Source organism: Capricornis sumatraensis, chromosome 1 (assembly GCF_032405125.1).
Source record: "Capricornis sumatraensis isolate serow.1 chromosome 1, serow.2, whole genome shotgun sequence".
NCBI lineage: Eukaryota > Metazoa > Chordata > Mammalia > Artiodactyla > Bovidae > Capricornis > Capricornis sumatraensis.
The window spans coordinates 39,838,772-39,859,648 of NC_091069.1; the positions used below are offsets into that span (position 1 = coordinate 39,838,772).

The 20,877-nt window shown below is 42.4% G+C and overlaps 1 protein-coding gene across 1 annotated transcript; it reads right to left on the reverse strand.

Annotated features, from left to right (window-relative positions):
• Window positions 1-796: 796 nt before the first annotated feature.
• On the reverse strand, window positions 797-19,730 carry PLEK (pleckstrin). Its single transcript, XM_068973635.1, has 10 exons — window positions 19,714-19,730; window positions 17,730-17,754; window positions 16,935-17,090; window positions 16,518-16,699; window positions 14,669-14,760; window positions 12,252-12,436; window positions 10,500-10,604; window positions 4,657-4,740; window positions 3,756-3,825; window positions 797-2,411 (listed from the first exon to the last, which is right to left on the reverse strand). Exons 1-10 carry the CDS (start codon window positions 19,728-19,730, stop codon window positions 2,275-2,277), a joined length of 1,053 nt encoding a protein of 350 aa, XP_068829736.1. The 3' UTR covers window positions 797-2,274.
• Between the last annotated feature and the right edge of the window lie 1,147 nt (window positions 19,731-20,877).

Below are 20,877 nucleotides of genomic sequence, written 5' to 3' on the forward strand. Positions count from 1 at the left end.
ACTACAAAGTGAATAAGGCCCCCTGAAGTTGAGCAGTACACATCCTGCTCAACCATACTGAGCAGCCTTTCAGTGAGAAACTTCTTTCCCCCTAATGTAAATAGTTTTCAGCATTCTTAATAGGTAATGGCCATGTATGGACTCTTTTGCTTGCCTAAACATTATAATCAAGTTCTCATAAGTTAAAAATTACTGGGACTTCGCTAGTGGTCCTGTGGTTAAGAATTTGCCTTGCAATGCAGGGGATGATTTTTGATCCCTGGTTGGGGAACTAAAATCCTACATGCTGAGCAGCAACTAAGGCCACAGCTAGAGTTTGAGTGCTACAGTGAAAGATCCTGTATGATTCAGTGAAGAGCCCACATGCCACAACTAAGACCCGATGCAGCCAAATAAATAAAAAAAGAAAAGAAAAAAGTGTATAATGCAAGTAATTCATTTTTTTAATCATTGACAAAGGTTTAGGGAACAGAAAGATATGCTGTCCATATATCTTTCTATTCCCGAAGCCTTATCTTTATTTTCCCTATAATCTTGCTCCCTAGAATACACTGACTTTGTTTTTAAAACAATTTTAAAGCCATTGGGATGACTTGGTAGATGACAGATGGTGTGGAAATCAGTAAGGGAAAGCAGGTGGTAGAAAAGGAGAGTCACTAGCGACAGGCAAAACGTCAGAGTCATCACACTGAGACGACACTCAACATGGTAATATTTATTTCAAAACTTAAAATTGACTCCACATTAATAAATACTTCTAACACTGAATGTAGAAAAACTACTGTGCATGTTCTAATACAGTTTACTAAAGAATCACAGAAAGGGCAGTCTTTCACCTCTTGGCCAATGAGAAAACAATCTGGGGGTAAGAGTAGCCTCAAGGATATTGTGTGGAATTGGAGGAGGGGAGAAGGAGCTGCTAAAATCAAGAACTTTCTACACTTCTTTCCTCACTAGGGCCTTAAAATTAAACATTGAAAGTTGGAAAATACACCTTCACAAACATATTTAATTTCTTTCTCAATTTTGGTTTAGAATCATTAGTTGGCAGACAGGATAAAAAAATAAATTAAAAAACTGGAAACAGGTACACAATCTGAATCTAGATCAGACCCCTCTGAATGATGATGGGCCCATGAGGCCCCTTGTTGGCCAAGCAGGAGATGGGACAGCTTGTGCTTAAAGCACACGCTTTAAGGTGTGACCACAATCTCAACAACTCGAGCACTGAAGGCACGGTGTGATGTGACGGCCACCTCCATTTGCAAGCTAAACGTAAGTCCTTTCAGAGCTATCTTTGTATAAACTCATCATCCCATCAGCTGGCCTGTGATCTAGGCCCTCCACCCTCTGGAGCTGAAGTTGGGGTGGGGGTGGGGAGGGGATATTTCAATCAGGCAGCTGTCCAGCCCCCTCACCCAAGCAGAGACCCTATAGAGAAAACCCCTCTGGCCACTTTTTTCTGTAAACACTCAAATGAAACAGAATCTCACAGATTTGGAGTTCCTGCTCCTAATTAGAAATGCTCTCTAGAAAGAGGCAAAGATAGCTTCTTGTCTGACCAGCCCCCAGTAGAGTGCAACACACCTGCTCTGGGAGGCCTCAGGGAGAGGAGAGGACCCTCAGCTACTCCTAGCTTCCTCGGGTCTTTTTCTCAGAAGACAAAACTTTCCAGACTGAAGTCACAAGGCTTCAAGCTAAAAACCACCACTGCAGTACTGGCTGTTGGGAAGTTTCTGGTGAGGACAAAGAAGGAAGAAGAGGGTTCTCCTTGGTGTTGATACATGAACTTGTGCCAAGAGCAGGGGAAGGCAGCAAAAGGGAACAAAAGAGGTTTATGCTAATGCTCTTAGTAGAGATGGGCAATGGCTTTAAAGGGAACAGTTGTTTCAGGTTCTGAAGGCCAAGACCTGGTCATGGAGGGACTCCAGCTGCCCTGCCATGGGTATTAGATTGGCAGGCTTTTGAAGCTAGGGAGGACAGGTCTCCCCTAGTTCAACTCCTTCATTTTCCAGAGGAGGAACCTGAGGCCTGAGAGGGTAAGCAAAGTCCCTAGGCCACACAGCTTGGCATTGTCTGCCCAGGGGACACAGAGAGTGGCAGAGAGGCTTCAGCGAGTGATATGGTCAGTGTGGGTGGACATCACGCAGCATGTGGTTAGTTACATTCAGGACCCCCGAGGATGACAATATCCCACCCCTGGGCCTTCTGTTGCAGACATGGCCAGGCCCTGGACTGAGCTTATCCATGTGGTTCCCTTGGGAGGGAGTGTCTTCACTTCCCCGTCCGGGAGGCCACCTGGATGGCTTTGATCCACTCAATGCGCTCCTTGGGGGTGGCTGCTTGCAGGAAATAGTGAACTTCATCAGCCGTGATGATCTCAAAGAGGTTCTCTTCTTCACTCTTCTTGCCTGGTGAGAGAGAAAGTGATGACAGTGAGCATGGGCACCAGAAAAGCCACCTAGCTTGCCCTCCTTCTGCAAGCAATGAAATCCCCATTTTCCAAGTGTTCTAAGGAAATTAAATGTGATTTTCAAACTTACCATTATTGTATGCTTGTACATTTATATATATATGATTTATATATATATATATGTGTGTGTATATATATATAGTACTTATACAGACCGGTATGTAGTATGATTGTGTCTGTGTGTTTAAGCAGTAAGTAAAACACTCAAGGAGAAACATTTTCTTTTATAAGCAAACTAAATTTCTCATTTTTGCACACAATGTATAATGAGTAACCTGTAATAGTGTCCAGTGAGTACCTTTCCTCCACTCAAAATATAAATCAAAAGCTGACCTCAATATTAGTTTTCTTAAAAAAAAAAAAAAAAAAAAGATGTGCCACTGGTCCCATCAGTGTAGTCTAAACTAGCTTTTATCAAGCACTAAGTCAGCGTCTCTACTGAAAGATCAGAAGGCAGAAAACTGGCCGATATTGTGACAAGACTCAAAACACATCCATCTCAGATCAACAAGAAGCACACTGCCCACCCTGACAGTGAAGGATGACTCTAAGGGGGGACAGGAGGGAGCAGATCCAGGAATAGTTAAAATCTAGGCACCTGCAGCTGCAGCATTTCCAGTCCCCCTCTATAGCATCACTGGCCCAAAGTGACAAGAGAAACCAGGGTCTGGGGGTCTGAACCGCATCTTCCTGCTGACACTGCTCACTCATTCCCACACCTGAGAAGACGGTCATTTCATCACCAAGTCATAGACTTGTGATCAAGACCCAAGGGTCAGCTGGTAGGACTCCATCATTCTCCGAGAAGGAACCAAAACCCAGATTAGTTAGGCAACTCACTCAAAGTTGTGCCCCTAACTAACATAACCCCAGAGCACTTCCTGTTCCCCACACTGCCTCCCGGCACGAATGTTCCTCTTGTTGTGGGGCATTTCCTATTCTGTAAAGGTGCACTTTGAGGAATGTTGGGCTCCATCACAGGCATGAGGAGGTAAAAAGTCTCCCCACCCAAGCCGATTCTGAGGTGACAGGTTTTTCTCAGCACTGTGCTAGAATTTATTCAAGGCATCCACAAAACCACTACAGCTCCCCAAGACCCAGAGAGCCAGGACAGCAGTTGAGAGAGAACAGCTTTGGGTCTCTCTGGAGTTTTCAGACAGCGAACTCATTCATGGCTGAGTAAGGGAGTGAGTGAGGGAGTGGTTGCTGTTGGCTCAGAGTGCACAGGTGTGGGAGGGAGCCCAGGGAGACACACCTCTCTCCCCCCAAAATTCATTCTTACCATCTGGGTTGCTCTCCACTGAGGTGACCACACAGCCTCTCAAGCGAATCGCTCCCAAGGGATCTTCCCCCTAAAGGAGAAAGGAGTCCTTCATTATGTTTCCAAAGTAAAATATAGGCGTATACTTGATCCTCTGGGTGCCAAAGCCACACAGACTCACTGTGGTTTAAAGAAGAGCGGAAGGAGATTAAAGGGAACCCGTTCTGGATCCTCCACCCCTCTTCCCACTTCACACAGCGGGGAAGTGGGGAGCTGGACGAGGAGATGCAAGTCAACCTGAGCTTCACATCTGGAGGAAAGTGACAGCTGGGGGAGGTAGGGAAGCTGAATCATCTTCCTGCCGGAGAATGGCCAGGTGTTTCCAGAGTCCTTTGGCCCCAGGCAACAGACACAGTAGTAGAACCCTCATAGGAGGTAATCAAGAGAGCCCTGCAGAAGCTGAGGACCCAACCCAGATGGACATGACTCAACTTATTAAGGAAAAAGCCCTCTTCTGAATAGTCAACAGCCTAAACGGTTGGGCTCAAAAGATGCTCTCATCAAAATAGGCCTAGAAGAGGAATTATCACTTTTTTGCACATTAAACCCAGAGCACAGTGTTGAGTTGGTTGAGTTCCTCTGAAAATATCATCTTGGGATAAATAATAAAAAGTTATATTGTGTTGATCAAATAAATGACCATATAATATATTTTCTTCCATCCCCTGAGATTCTGCTGGCCTCAAAGCCTAAGGTCTCAGATCTTTGCAATAAGAAGGGGTTGGAAAAGGTAGAGGAGGATGAGGAAAAAGAAGAGGGAGGGTGAAGACGAAGGGAGCAGAGCAGGAAGGTCCCTGGCAGCCCCGTGATTAGGAGCAGCACAAGCTTCCACTGGGAGGGTTTATGGAGCACAGTTTCTCACCCCAGCAGGGTCGTAGTAATGCAAATAGGCAGGGTCTTCTCTCAGAATGAACTTCCTCACTTTCCAGTTCTTCCGCCTATGGCCCTATATCCAGGATCAACATAGAAAAAGGAAGGATAAGTTTTTAGTCTCACTCAGTACACATAGTCCCTACAGGATAAGTCTTGTTGAATTGAAAGAAGAAAAAAAATAAAGATGACATTCTATCTCCAGGAGAATTCAGGTCACAACCCAGGCCTTGTCAGAGATAGCACTAGAACCAATGAACAATTTAGATGTTATTAAATTGTGGGTTAAATTATTTCTAAGATCATCTCGCAGCTTTAGCATCATACAAGACAGCACTATGTATAACATACTACGTTAGGTAATGTGGGGCTATCAAGAGATTTAAGACATGGCCCTGCTCTTCAAAGAGTTTATAATCTATGTGGAAATATAAAATAGCAAATGTCCAAATCAAATAATCTTTATAGATAAGAGTTTTTCAAAGGATTTTTCATTTTATTTTACATATGGTAATGTAAATTTCCATGGTACCCTCTCCATTCATCTCACCCTCTCCTCCCCTCTCCCCATGTCCATGAGTCTATTCTCTATGTCTGTTTCTCCACTGCTGCCCTGCAAATAAATTCTTCAGTACCATTTTTCTAGATTCTATATATACAGATTCAAAGGATTTTTTAAATTTACTATTTATTATTTGGAAACTTCATTTGAGGTTTTTTTTTCATTGAAATACAGTTGATTTACAATGTTGCGTTAGTTTCCAGTATACAGCAAAGTGATTCAGTTATACACACACACATATATATTATTCTTTTTTAGATACTTTTCCATTATAGATTATTACAAGATATTGAATATAGTTCCCTATGTATTGAGTATAGTTCCCTGTGCTATTCAGTAGGTCCTAGTTTCAAAGGATTTAAATGAAAGATATATAATTGTGGTTTGGCATGTCAAAGAGAGCCTCATAAAAACCTTCACTTATCCATGTGGGACACACAGGAGTTGGACGGGTGGGAAAGAGGTGGGAAGACCATTGACAACAAAAAAGCAGTGGTGGGAATGTCTAAGGCATATTCAGACCCTGATGAGTAAGACCATCAGGCTAGAAGGCAGGTATAGCAGAGGCAAGTTTGGAAAAGTGGAAGGAGACAGTAAAAAATAAGACACAGGGGTTGTTGTCACTGACAGCTTTTGAGTTGGAAGCAAAAAGATTACTGTAACATTTTAGGAAGATTAATATGGTGACAACATACAGGATGGATCAGCTAGGGGTTAAAGATAAAGCCAGGGGAAATAGAATAAGGTAGAAAGAAAACCATCAAGAAATGATTACAATAATCCCAGCAAAAATTAGCAAGATTGCTGGGAGAAATATCAATAACCTCAGATATGCAGATGACACCACCCTTATGGCAGAAAGTGAAGAGGAACTAAAAACCCTCTTGAAAGTGAAAGAGGAGAGTGAAGAAGTTTGCTTAAAGCTCAACATTCAGAAAATGAAGATCATGGCATCCGGTCCCATTACTTCATGGGAAATAGATGGGGAAACAGTGGGAACAGTGTCAGACTTTATTTTTGGGGCTCCAAAATCACTGCAGATGGGGATTGCAGCCATGAAATTAAAAGACGGTTACTCCTTGGAAGGAAAGTTATGACCAACCTAGATAGCATATTCAAAAGCAGAGACATTACTTTGCCAACTAAGGTCCGTCTAGTCAAGGCTATGGTTTTTCCTGTAGTCATGTATGGATGCGAGAGTTGGACTGTGAAGAAAGCTGAGCCCCAAAAAATTGATGCTTTTGAACTGTGGTGTTGGAGAAGACTCTTAAGAGTCCCTTGGACTGCAAGGAGATCCAACCAGTCCATTCTGAAGGAGATCAGCCCTGGGATTTCTTTGGAGGGAATGATGCTGAAGCTGAAACTCCAGTACTTTGGCCGCCTGATGCAAAGAGTTGACTCACTGGAAAAGACTCTGATGCTGGGAGAGATTGGGGGCAGGAGGAGAAGGGGACGACAGAGGATGAGATGGCTGGATGGCATCACAGAGTCGATGGACGTGAGTCTGAGTGAACTCCGGGAGTTGGTGATGGACAGGGAGGCCTGGCGTGCTGCGATTCATGGGGTTGCAAAGAGTCGGACACGACTGAGCGACTGAACTGAACTGAACAACAGGGAGCAGCAATGGAAATTGGAAGCAGTAGTGATTGTTACAGACACAATGAGGAAGAACAGGACTTGGCCCTTCCCTAGAGAACCATTGACTCTTCCAATGTCAAACACTGACATTGTCTAGACTGTGGGTTTTGAGGCAGGATTTGTGTCTGTTTCTCTTTGTTCCTCCCATGCCCAGCACTGCGCCTGGCATGTGGGAGCCAATTCTTATGTTTGTAATTGCCTTGAATTACCCAGCTATTTCAATTAGCTGATAGTAGCTGTTTAAAATGTTGTGCTAAGCCTGATTCTATGGTTTCCTACAGTAAATTCAAGCGACTTTTAACTCCAGAAGTTAAAAATATTAAATTAGAAAATATATAGTTTCCATGTTGCCAACATGAAGAATATTCTGTGTTATTTCTGAAGCACCGCGTATTAAGAGACACATACAGAAAGCTTCCAAAGTGTTTCACTGTGTTTGTATAGGAAGCAATGGAACGTCTGTGATTTTAGCAAACGATGTCTCCTTCATAACACCAGGTCAGAGCACTTTCAAGAATGGGTTTAAGTTATTTGGCAGAGCATTTGGTCAAGGAGCTCATCTCCAAAGAACACTCTACTTGCCTGAAGGATGGAGCCAAGAACACCACAGAGTCATATGGGAGAAAACAGAATATTTCTATCTGCAACATTATATGGCTTTTGCAAAGCATCAGCTTCTAAATTTCTTGTTACGAGTCCCTGCTCTTTGCCTTAATTGGTGTTACCCATAGGCTAAGAACAGTAAGGTTGCTGCCCCACACCATTTTCTCCAGATCTACAGGCATGCAAATCATGTTCTCTTACACAATCACTGGGTGAGTATCAAGCTCTCAGGAGTCAGTGGAAGAGGAAGGCACAGGAGGATGTGAAATCAGCCAGGCCTGGCCAACTACCACATTGTCTTGAGGTCCTCACTGGCACACGATGAGTGTTTCCTGAGGCACTTTAAGGAACGCATGCACAGCTGGGGTTTCCAAGAATTGCTGCTGCTCTGTCAACATCTTCTTTGTGCAACACCATTTTATATAACGGACTTGAGCATCCATAGATTTCAGTATCCATGGCAGGTCCTAGAACCAGTCCTCTGTGGGTACTGAGGAACGGGTGTACTTACATTCAACTTAATTCACTCTAAAAGTGTTTGTTGTCTATTACAGACTAAGAAGGATGCTGAACTCTGCAGCAGATACAAGAATACTATGTATAACACATTGTCCTTTCTCATCAAAGAATCTACATGTGGTTTAAAAATGAGGTATTTTATTCATCATAGTCACAGTATGAATTATATAAAAAGGATTATGCTGAATATAATCCAGTATCATTCATCCTTAAACTGGCTATGTCCCCCAAACAAAATCAAGGCCTCTGGAACCAGTGAAGGGGGTAGAATGAGGGTAGGGACTGACCCCCAAGTGGATGCATCTACTTCCCACCTATGAAGTGTGGAGCACAGGTGCCCTTTTTTGAGATAAGGCTTCTACCAGGTAACCTGGGCTAACTCACAACAGAAGCCATAGGGTTGATTAGTTTCTTTGGTACTTAAAAAGACTTTCAAAAATCTCTCAGATGATCCTGCTATGAGCTAGGATTATAAACCACTGAGATAAGGGACGGGAAACATTAAAGGGGGACTATCAATTCAAGTAGAAGAGGTTTTTCTTCCCTCTCCCTCCCCTAAAAATTAGAGGTGGGGGGAATATTGAAAAAGAACAAAATTCCTGATTGAAAAAATATTGCTTTCTTCATGTTACAAGGAGGTTTATGACAATTTAAACAGTGATATTTTGATAATATTTTGATAAACTAACTTTTAAGAAAATGGTTAGCTCTGTAATTCTTTACATTGGCCACACACCAGAACCTCTTGGGGACCTGTAACATACAGAGACTCTGATTTAACTGGCCTGGGGTGCAATTTTAACAGATCCCTGGAGGATTCAAATGTACACCACCTGAGCTATTGAAGGCTGACCTGTACCTATCAAAGGCCATGTAAAGAAGCTGAAGAAAAATAGAAGAGTAAGCCTACATCTAGTCCCACCACTTTCAACACACACAGACCACAACCCTCAGCCGACTTTTGACCATCCAGCATCTCCATTGCATTCTTTGCCCAGACCTCACTCCAGTCCAGCCTGGACTTCATCTATCCCTATTTAACCTTCATGTTCAGTTTTCTCAGGGATCCACTCTAAATTAAGGCTTGTCAGATCAACTAAGTCCAGAAAAGTCGTTCATGGCTGATAGTAGCATAGAATTATAGAAGACATCATAAGGAAATAGTGAAACTCCTTTCCAAGTGACTCCTGCCTTAACAGCCTGTGACCAGAGCCATATACATACACACAGTTTTCAGAACCAATGAGGAAGCAGGTGATGTGCAAACTCAGCCTGCGGGCAACCTCCAGAACCTACCCTGTGTAAGGCTGACCCTGCTCCTTTGCTCATTCTTTAATCTAGTCAGTGGGCATACAAGTTATGAGAACAGTCTGGAATTCTTTCTTAACTATGGCTTTTTTATTTCTTAGGACCATGTTCTCTCAAAATATAATATGAAGGTAAGTTTTCCACATTAATGCTCTACTTCTAGTGAAACTCAAAAATCTCTATCTATACTTAGTCAACCCAAAGTTCTCCTTTTTAAAGGCAAATATATGCTCAACTTTGGTTCTTCCCTCTTTACTCAGAAGTTCAGGCTTCTATCATGAGATAAGTCAAATCTCTCAGTCCCATGAGATCTATACACAATGCACAGAAATCTTGCAGCAGCCAGATCCTCTCTTTTATTAACATATACAGAGCAGTGCCTTTGAGACAGCTCATGGCACAGTCACAAGGGGCAAGACCTTGGCCTCATAAAGCAACTTAGGCTTCTGTGACAACATATACTAGCATCAGTTGTTTCACTCTGAATATTCCTGTTTTCCAATTGCGTCTTCTCTACCAGGTGCTGACCCTGGCTTCCTCACTCAGCTCCAGCCACTGGGTTCTCTTACCTCTTGGTGTCCCATGCCTTTGCACTTGGTAACTGACCAGAGCTCTTCAGCTCAGCCCAGCCCCTGTCTCCCAGACTGACAGTGGCCGGTACCTGATGATACCTGATAATGACTGAGTCTATGCCCTCTGACTGGACTTGACCTTCATCTTTTGCTGCTCCTGCAGAGCTGGCCTGGGTATGGTCTCACTGTGACCTACCCGCAGTCTGGAATGGTACTTCCTTGCTCTCAGTGGTTTATGATGCTTCTCTTCTGGGTGCAGCTTGTTTCTATTTCCTGCCAGTGGAAGAACTTTCATTGTGAAACATCTCTGTCTTTTGGATGGCATCTCTTTGCCAACTGATATCCTCCAACTAATGAAAAGGTCAGCATTTTCCTGAAACATTGATAGAAATTTCCCTATTTTTAGGTGCTTCTGCCCTGCCTGCCACAATCCTCCTGACCTAATGCCACTTTAATCATCTACTTAACTATTTGTCTCTCTTTCACTAGGTCAGTTTCATTCTCTAGCTGACTATTCACCAAACAAACAAAATACCATTTGATCCTATAGAATACAAAGCACTATTTGATCCTATAAAATACAAAGGGCATGGTTAGGGAGAAAGCCTAGGGTAGAATATAGTGACCACTCACCTGCTTCAGTAAACATCCCTGCTTGATAATGACTCCTCTGAATTCTTCTTTCAAAATCACATCATCATCACTGGAATTCTCTTCACAGAAGAACCCACTGTCTGGCTGTTGGGGAACCAAAGAACCAGTTTATTTTTCCAGTCTTAGGCATAGTGCTAATTATACCACCTTCGTCTCCCTCTTCCCTCTAGCCACTCCTTCTCCCTGTGATTCACATCCCAACCTGAATGTTAAAGGTTATCCTTGGTTAGCTTGTTTCCCCTCCCCACTTTTCTTGTTTCTAGATGCTTATTTCTTCTTTTTTTTTTTGGCTGCACCATGCAGCATGTGGGATCTTAGTTTCCCGACAAGGGATCAAACCAGAACCCCCTGCAGTGGAAGCACAGAGTCTTGACCGCTGGGCCACCAGGGAAGTCCCATCTGGATGGTTATTTCTTGTTGCTAGATGCTCCCTTGTCTCCATGCAAGTATGATCTTGTCAATATACTTTCATTTTCCTGGGTTCCCCAAGCTGTATTGGAAGTCTAGCTCAGCACAGCTCTCCCTTCAAAGCCTTCCTTCTCTGGGGACCTCATGGCCACACCACTGAAAGTGAGCTGGCTGGTTTATAAGACACTGTGCATACAACATAACCTCCATATGCCCCCTGCCACTCAGCTCCCCAACTTTAAGAAACCAAGAGCTCAGGTCCAGCCACATCCTTTGAATTCAGGCAGGAACTGGGCCTCGCTCAGCTAAACAAGACCAATGAATCACACAAGCCACTGTGCTCGGTATTTTTAGACCTACTTTTTTTTTTAGAGTCCTACATTTAAATAGCTATAAACAACCAGGTTGAAATTCTGAAAAAAAAAAAAAAAATTCTGACAGAGGAACTTCCCCAAAGTGAAATGAAACTCTCTTTGGTACATTCACTTCATTTTTATAAGTAGCTTCCTTACTTTTGTGCTCTGACCCCAAATAGAAACAAAATTGCCAGAATCCCCCTAGAAATCCACTGTTGCCAGATGTTCATGTGACCCAAGATTAAGTCCATTTTGTACCATACAGTGTTTCCCGTGTGTGGGAAGCATGCCACTGGAGGTGCCCATGATGACAGAGGGAAGGAATAAGGATGAACATACTTTGTACTGAGCCACATATTTCAATGTATATTTGGACTCCCAGGGGCCATAATTTTGCCGGTTATTTTTCCTTCCACTACTGGAGCAACTTTGACTAAATGGGTGCTTGGCATGTTCTCAGTCCCTAAGTCAAATCCAACTCTTAATGACCCCATAGACTGTAGCTCACCAGGCTCCTCTGTCCTTGGGATTTCCCAGGCAAGAATACTGGAGTGGGTTGCCATTTCCTTCTCCAGGGGATCTTCCCGACCCAGGGATGAACCCTCATCTCCTGCATTGGCAGGCAGATTCTTTACCACTGAGCCACCAGGGAAGCCCCCACCTGGCATGTACTGGGGCCTAATAAGCTTTTACAAAAGAAATTCTTGCTTAAAATAGAAATAAATATAGCAAATTTTTAAACAAAAATAAAGAAAACTATTCAAGTAAACAGTATTTTCCTTTAGACTAACTTACTGGATGTGATAGGCATTATGGAGAGGGACAGCTGTCAAGTCAAGGACATGGGCCAAACCTAGAAGGATAGGTGCTTTCTTTCACATCAGCAGATAGGAACTGAAATCAACCTAGAACCCACCCAGGTCCACCTCCATGCCTGGAGGAGTAGATGGGTAGCTCCCTCACTCACAAAGTAGTAGAAGGCATCAGGGTTGTCCAGGAAAGGGTTTTCAGCAGTCCCATCCACCGCATTCTTGGAGAGGTCTCCAGCGGGCTGCAGGTACCCTTCGTTGAGCAAGGAGGAGGCGATCATGAGGCCTTCCTGGCGGTTCCGAACAGATTTATTGGAAACAAGCCAGTCAATGACACAGTTACCTGGATGGGACCATCAGAAAGAAGGTTAACTCTCTTTTTCAAAGAACAAGGCACAGTTTCCCTAGAGAGCTGCAGAGCACCCAGGTGTCTTACTTGTTTCATCTTCCCTGTTACTCCAAGAAGGAAAAATGAAATTATTGAGATAGATACCTGGAAACAAAAGGAACCATGTAAACAGTTTAAAAAAACATCTACATGCTCCTTAAGGAGCAATGCGTGTGTGAAGAAATTGCTTTTTACTAACCCACTCATTTCTTCTGTTAATGACCCAGAACTTCTGCTGAGAGCTAAGTTCAGTAATGGCTATTGGAGAGGCCCCGGGGGGCGGGGGGGGGGGGGGGTAGGGGTGTGGGGGGGTCGTCTAAAAGGAAGATCTGGGTAATGAGTAAGTGTTGTAGCAGTGGAGCTGCTGGGTCAAATCTGCAGAAAGGCTTGGAGGGGTGGGTGGGGCAATGGGTATTGTTTCACAGAGGAAGTGACAATGTTTATCAAGCATTTGCTTAGGCAGAGGCCAAGGGGGGACCAGGAGCTGAGGGAGCAGCAGTGTGAACAGACTCAAACAGGCATGAGGGATCCCTGCTGGGGGCTGGTGGGAAGAGGACAAAAGAAGAGGAGAGAGAGGAAGACATGGGGTGGGTGGGGAGAGCTTTGATGGTACATTAAGAATTTGGCAATGAGGAGCTGTTGCAAGTTTTTAAGCAGAAAACATGTGCTAGTATGTGTATGTCCTAATTTAGAATTTTATGCCATTCTTTACATCAAATGGCACACCTTTGCAGGGTCTAGCAGGGACCTTGAGAAGTCATTCAATCAGCCTTCTGAATCAAGGGAGGACTGTGAGGAGAATAAAATGAAATTGACCCACCAACTGCAGTCTACAATGAAGCTCTGTATTAAAAATATTTTGTACAACCAACAAGGACCTATTGTATAGCACAGAGGACTATACTCAGTATTTTGTAATAACATACAAGGGAAAAGAATCTGAAAAAGAATATATATGTGTGTGTGTGTGTGTGTGTATACATCTAAAACTAACACAATATTGTAAATCAACCATACTTCAATAAAAGTAAATAAATACAACAAATTTCTTTCAAACATTTATATATATTATATATATTTATGTTATTAAATATACATTATTACAAAATACTGAGTATAGTTCCCTGTGCTCTACAATATATACTGTACAAACATAGCCAACCAAAGAGCCAACTTACGAGGCCCCAGGTCATCAAAGCAGTAAGGTATACCATCTTTGAAACAAGAATGCAAGCAGTTAGTTGATAAGAGCACCTTTCATGAATTTCATATACAAAAGGCTTTGCCCAGTTTTCTTTCTCTGGAAGGAAAAACTAATTAATACTGCATTTCTGCTTTTAATCCTTGCAGTGACCCTGTAAAAGAGGTAGGGAGGCAAGTACAGACCTCTTTTAAGAATGACTCATTGGACATGAATTTGAGCGAACTCTGGGAGATAGTGAAGGATAGGGGAGCCTGGCATGTTACAGTCCATGGGGTCACAGAGGGTCAGACACGACTTAGCAACTGAACAACAACAAAACACTATGCAGCCTCTGCTGCTGCTGCTGCTGCTGCTGCTGCTGCTGCTGCTAAGTCGCTTCAGTCGTGTCCGACTCTGTGTGACCCTATGGACGGCAGCCCACCAGGCTCCCCCGTCCCTGGGATTCTCCAGGCTAAAACACTGGAGTGGGTTGCCATTTCCTTCTCCAATGCATGAAAGTGAAAAGTGAAAGTGAAGTCGCTCAGTCGTGTCTGTCCCTCAGCGACCCCATGGACTGCAGCCCTCCAGGCTCCTCCGTCCATGGGATTTTCCAGGCAAGAGTACTGGAGTGGGGTGCCATTGCCTTCAGCCTCAGACATCCCTAATTTGTCACTTAAATCTAACATTAGGTGTCTTGATTCTTATTTATCATCTTGCTCAACTCTGTGTCTATTTCAACATCCTGCCATTTTCTGGCAAAAAAATGACCCTTTGATTGATATAGCTAGAACTTATAAGATTTTACCTTGAACCACAAAGTATGGGCCTACCTTTCTTTCTCTTTCCATGCTGGGGAAGTCCAATGATAATGTACATCGGTCTGTGTTCCATGACACCAAACCCCCCCACCTCACTCCACATCCCCCTACACACACTCAAGGCTGAGCGAGACCTCCATATTGCCTGCCCCAGAAGCCCCACATCAGACCCACAAGGCCTTTTACCTGTGAAGCAGTGATTGAAAATCTTCTTGTCCTTCTCTAGGTTCAGTTCTTTTACTCCTTTTTCAGTGTCTTTCATAGACAAATACAAGGCACTGCACAGATGAAAACACATGGATGAGCAGGAGCGGTTCAGCATGGCCAGTCCTCTCTGGGACTCGCCAGCTTGGAGGGGCTGGCCCTGAGTACAGGCTTCCCCGTCCCCAGGTGAAACCTGAGCCTAATCTCTCCACTGGATCATAAGCAGGTCATTAGAAGGCAGAGCTCATACTTGCATGAACTCTGCAACCTGCACGGCATTCAGCAAAATGTACTGGGAAGGTATTTAATAGCTCTTCAATTCACTAAATTCTGTTGATTTAACTTTTAGTATCTGAGATGGAGAATTGTCCCCAGTTAGGTGTCAAAGGTTAAAGGTTCTCAGGCCTCAATAATCATGTCCCAGCTCTTTGTGCCCTTTAAGAGACCATCTGGTGTAGACATTTGACACCAAGAAAGTGAATGTGTTTTGGTGGGGTGTAGGGGGGAGTGACAAGGGGTTAAAGTGTTGTTGTTGTTTTTTAATGTGGACCATTTTTAAAGTCTTTATTGAATTTGTTACAATATTGCTTCTTTTTTTAACATTTCAGTTTTTTGGCTGCAAGGCATGTGGTATCTTAGCTCCACAAACAGGGATCAAACCCCTGGCACTGGAAGGTGAAGTCTTAACCAGTGGACCACCAAGGAAGTCCCAAGAAAGTGAATGTTTTGACTAAACTTATTCTTTATCCTAGAATTTGTAAGAGATTAAACAAAATAGTGAGATGTTTGCGTTTTTGTCCTTGAATAATAAAGATACCCTTATCAGAAAAAATGCAAGCAACGATTTTGTGTGTCTTGTGGCTCCATGTAGCACAAACATCATTCCCACTTAGCTCTGACAGTTGTGGCCAGAAATGCTGTCACTGGACCACCCACCCAGCAGCTACAGCTGGACTAGGCAACTCCTCTTGGGTCTTTACCAGAAAGCTTTCTTGGTGAGAGAAAGCAGTCATTCTCTCTAAGCTCAGTGTACAAACTTCATCAAACTCCTATGACCTTCCAAATCCTGCATTAGGTGTGTATGGGGCTTTTTCTATTCTCCTCCTAGGGACTCCCTGCATTTAGTAAACAGAATCCTGGATGGATGCTGTAAGTAGTCAATATGAAATTCTTCCTGGCAGAGCTCCTGTTACAGGGTACATGCCACATAAAAGCAAAAACCAGTAAAAAATAAAGACATTCCTAAAGAAAGGGACTTAAGTGATATCAACCTTTAGGCAACAACTATCACCTATCAACTATCACCAGTCAACATCAGAGGTCACTAAGCTAGGTTGGCGCACAAATGGTTTCTGCCTAGAAGAGATATTCACTCCTGCTGAATATGTGAACTTGAACTTGAAAAACCTTACCTGCTTGAACACATAGCTCCTATCTTTTCCTACCTATGTATAGATCCCAAAGCTTTCTTTCAAGAGTAATTTACTATAGCTACTTTATAAATGCAATGATGTATTATCTCTTTCTCTCCTCCCTCCTTTTTCTCTATCTCTCCTTCTCCCTGTCCCTCCCTCTGCAAAGATTACACAGACATGAGGGAATTCCCATGCCTCCTCTCCTCAGCTGTTAGGCTTTGGAGACACCATGATCACTCCCTCAGAGCCAGGTAAACATCTTAGTACATCAAGTGAAAGTACTAAGGACTGGTAAGGGTGTGTACAGCCTTCAAAGGTGCCCAAAGCAGGCCTTGGAGTAGGGTCTGCTGTGAGATTGCTTCAAGGAGTGGGGTGGAAGGAAGGAAGAGTGAAGGAAAGTAAACATAGAAAGTCACCCTAAGTCAATCGTTTCTGGCAGTCGAATGGACCTCCTGGTGGATTTTCTCGCAAATTTCTGGCCTCCTTCAATGCATTTAGTGGCCTTCTTGATGTCCCGAACCCAGGCATCTCTCTCCTCCAGGAAGGCTGCCTGGAAGAAGTGGTCCTGCTGTTTGGTCGTAGTAATCTTAAACACAAACTGAAATCAAAACACATCCCATTAGGAATGTCTCCTTTCAAGGAGGTGAGGGCTTTTATGAAGCACAGGAGTTGAGCCAACCCTATTCCGGAAATGCTTAGCCAAGAAAGACCCAAATGCCTAGGGTTCAGGATGAGTGGTGGGGAGAGGGACTGGCCCAGGGAGCTCAATTAGTAGGCTATGCAAAGGTCAGCACCTGACAAGGTATTCGTCACAGTTAATTACAGCAACTCACCATCCTTTTTCCAAAGTCCTGACAAGGGCTAGTCAGAGTGCTTCCTTTCAAGGGAATCATTCCCTTGGGGCTGTTGTCACTCTTCTTCTTATAGAATTCAATTCCATCTTCTAACAATACAACCCACATGGGTTTCCAAGAGTTGAACATGCTCCCCTGTGATGCCAACAGAAAGATTCGGGTAAGGATGTTTTCTAAAGCTCTTCTGCAGATGCCACAGGGCTCAGTAAACAGCCTAACTTTGGCCAGTGTGGATACAGGAGATCCACATTTGTGTGACCAGGGGAGAAGGGGAATGCCATTCTTCTGGAACTTCTTTAAAATTTTTAATATAAAATGTATACACATCTATCATTAGCCCATAAGCCTCTCCTGGGCCATTACCAAGGGAATATGGTATGGATCTCAACTCTCCTTCTTGCGCATTTCAGACTGACTTTCTGCAGTGTATTTTCTGCTCCTAACCCTGCCCATTGTTTTCAGTTCAGCTTAAGGATGGCAAAAGAATCTACCTCAAGTGCCAACTCAGACTGCATAGTAGCTGGTGCTTGAAGCTGGACTCACTGGAAAAGTGCCATTAATGGCAGCATGGAAGCTCCACTTACTTCCATCCTTTGGCCTAATCAGATTTTATCTGGGTATGAATGTCAAGAAGAGACTCAGAGCACAGCCTTGTGTATAGGCATGGCTAGAAGGGATGAAAATCACTTTCAGAATGGTCTCTGATGCCAGCGTGATGCTATCATGTCAATTCTTACTTTAAAAGTTTTCAGTTTGGGTTGATGCCAACTGCGCCTTTAGTAACAGATAACCATTCTGACTAGGAAGTCTCTCTTTCTTGTCTGTACTTTAGGAGGACTTTGGAAAAAGAAGAGAATAGGGTTCTTTGCCTCTCATCTTTGAACTCCTGATTGTCACTCTGTCGTGACTATCACAAAAATGGAATTATCAACCAGTTCCCAGAATATCCTTCTGCTTATCTTAGAATACCAAGAGCCTCTATATAAAGGTCCAGTTGCCCAAAAGGAAGACTATTTATGCAATGAAGATAAATACTCATGGAACTATCATTTTGCCAGTCCAAGTGTTTCCTTTGTTTTAGTTACTGAAAAAAAAAGTTTCTAATTAAAACATACTATCTCTTTTCTGTACAAGCAGAATAACTATTCATGCTAACACTGGATTATTTCCCTTTTTTAAAAAAAATGGGCTAGGTCAGACACTATTCCAACGCATGAAATAATTTCAATCAAATGTCTCTCTGTTTTACATCTACTGGAGAGAAATTCAGAATATAAAACACTCCTGCAAATCAATAAGAAAAAATACAAATTATCTATTTTTTTTAATGGGAAAAAAACTGGAAGAGGCATTTCATTAGAGATGGTATCCAAAAAGACTCTGAAAATATGTTCAATATCACAATCCATCAGGGACACTGAGATTAAAACCACAATGAAATACCTCTGCACACGCACTGGAGCGGCTAAACTTCTGAAAGACTGAGAAAAGCAAGACTTCCCAAAGATGGTAACTGGAGCTCCCATACATGGCTGGCAGGAGAGCAACATGGTACATTCAATTAGGAAAACTGTGGAGAATGTTCTAATTCTTAGAATATATATGTTGATACACTTAGACACAAGGGAGCAAGATGTCAGAAACTTATTGTCAAATATCTCAGCAAAAAAATATGTGTATATATTTATATAGGAATATGGAGTGATAAGGCAAATGCAGCCATGCATTAACAATTAATAAATCTAGGGAAAGAGTATATAGCTAATGGCACTATTTTTTCCAGTTCTCTGTGAGTTTGAAACTTTTCAAAATAATTGGGGAAAAGTAATAAATAAATTAACAATATGACACTAATTAAAACACACTATCTCTTTTCTGTACAGGCAGAATAACTATTCATGCGAACACTGGATATTTCCCATTTGAAAAAAAATGGGCAAGGTCAGACACTACATATTAAAATTTGAGATGTGCTTTTACGGAAATACATAGACAAGTCTAAAAAAATCAAGTATCTGAAACTAGTGAAAAATCTACTCACAGAGCTAGGGGTAGAAGGTGGACCAGATGACCGCCGAAATGCCTGTCAAGGCTCAAATTTTAGATTCTACTTCACACCTATCAAAGATTTATAAATGCCAGAGTCACTCAGGGCTTCTGACCTTGGAACTGGCATAAAATGAGAAGTCAGCCAACACTGCATTCCTTCTGTAGACAGTTTAAATAAAACTACCATGCAGCCAACTGTTCAAAATGAGCTTGTGCACTCCTAAGTCAGATGTAGCCTCAGGGTCTGTCTGCTCACTCAGAGGAGGGTGTCATTTGGGACTTGGGGCCTTTATGTTCATTGAGGAGGCTGACTTTGGTAAAAGCAAGAGAAACCTGGAGAGCTTATAAAGCAGGGACTTTCTTCCAGGCTTGGTAGTGGCTACTTAGGTTAGGATGATGGAATTCTGGATCATCACTCTCTGCATCTGCCAGCTTCTCCCTGGAGTAACCTGACAGCACTTCCCCTCCACAATCCCTGTATTTGCCCTTCTCTGTCCTTAACCTCTTGGTGCTCACACAAGAGCGAACCCTGAAGTGTGATCACAGAGTGTCCATGCTAGAAAGACTTTTAGTATCACCTACCATCACCCTCATCACACAAGAAAGTTGAAACTAGTTTAAGTAACTGGGCCTGGTATACTCGACCAGTTAATGTGAGACCAAAATTAGAATCCAGGTCTCCTGACACCCAACTTAACGTTCTTTCTACATCCTCTTAGGTGCCATCTCCATTCTGGGTCTCACATAAACTTCAGTCATGTGAAAGTGAAGTCACTCAGTCATGTCCAACTCCTTGTGACCCCATGGACTGTAGCCTACCAGGCTTCTCTGTCCATGGGATTTTCCAGGCAAGAATACTGGAGTGGGTTGCCATTCAGTCATATTGGAATCTAAATCAATTTTTAGGTAACTTAGCCAGCTATATATATATAACGTCATATATGTGTGTGTGTGTGTATAAAATCATGTGTGTGTGTGTGTATGTGTGTGTGTACTTAGTTACTCAGTCATGTCTGACTATGACTCCATCAATCATAAAACATATCTAAATCATAAATCACATCATAGCATGATCATATATAAAAGATATGTTTTATGATACTGTACATATATAAGGTTTATACATATAAATAAATACATATGTGGCACATGTCTGCTTTCTTCCATTATAGGTCAAAATCTATACAATTACGTGTCAGAACCAGCAGGTTTTAGGTGCCGAATCAAATTTAAAGTTTCCAAGTGAGTCACTGTACAGCACCATGGAAATGGCTAGTTTCATGCATAAAAGTCTGACATTGAATGACACCAAAAGAAGAAAACTTAAAGGTCAAGATACTTGACCGTATAAAAAAATTGAATTTTTGTACAGTAAGAAAGCAAATGAATAAACAGCAACAATAACAACAAAAATGCTGAACAACTGAAAAACAAGTTAAAAGGTGTGGATATTTATAACAAATTTTCATATAATTAAAGATTAATATCCTTAATATATTTTTAACCGTTTAGAATCAATAAGAAATATACAAACCCTATCAGTTTTTTAGATGGGCCACTGATATAAGCAGGCAATTTTCAAGAGAAGAAACATCTGGGTCCAGGAAATGTAAAAATGCACTGCTTCCACAGCATTCAAACAAATGCAAATTAAATAAAATATAATCTTGTTCTTTAATATGTCTTTTTAAAAGATTTATAAAATATATGAAGATTTGGGGAAATTGGCGTGTGGAGGACAAAAAGAAGCTCTATGAGTCAGCACTTTGATGTGGGATGTCAAAATGAGTGAAGTCAATTGTGGGCTATATAAATAGAAGCATAGGAAAGTAAGAAAGGTTCTAACCTTAAATGGACCCTAACCAGTAGTGAC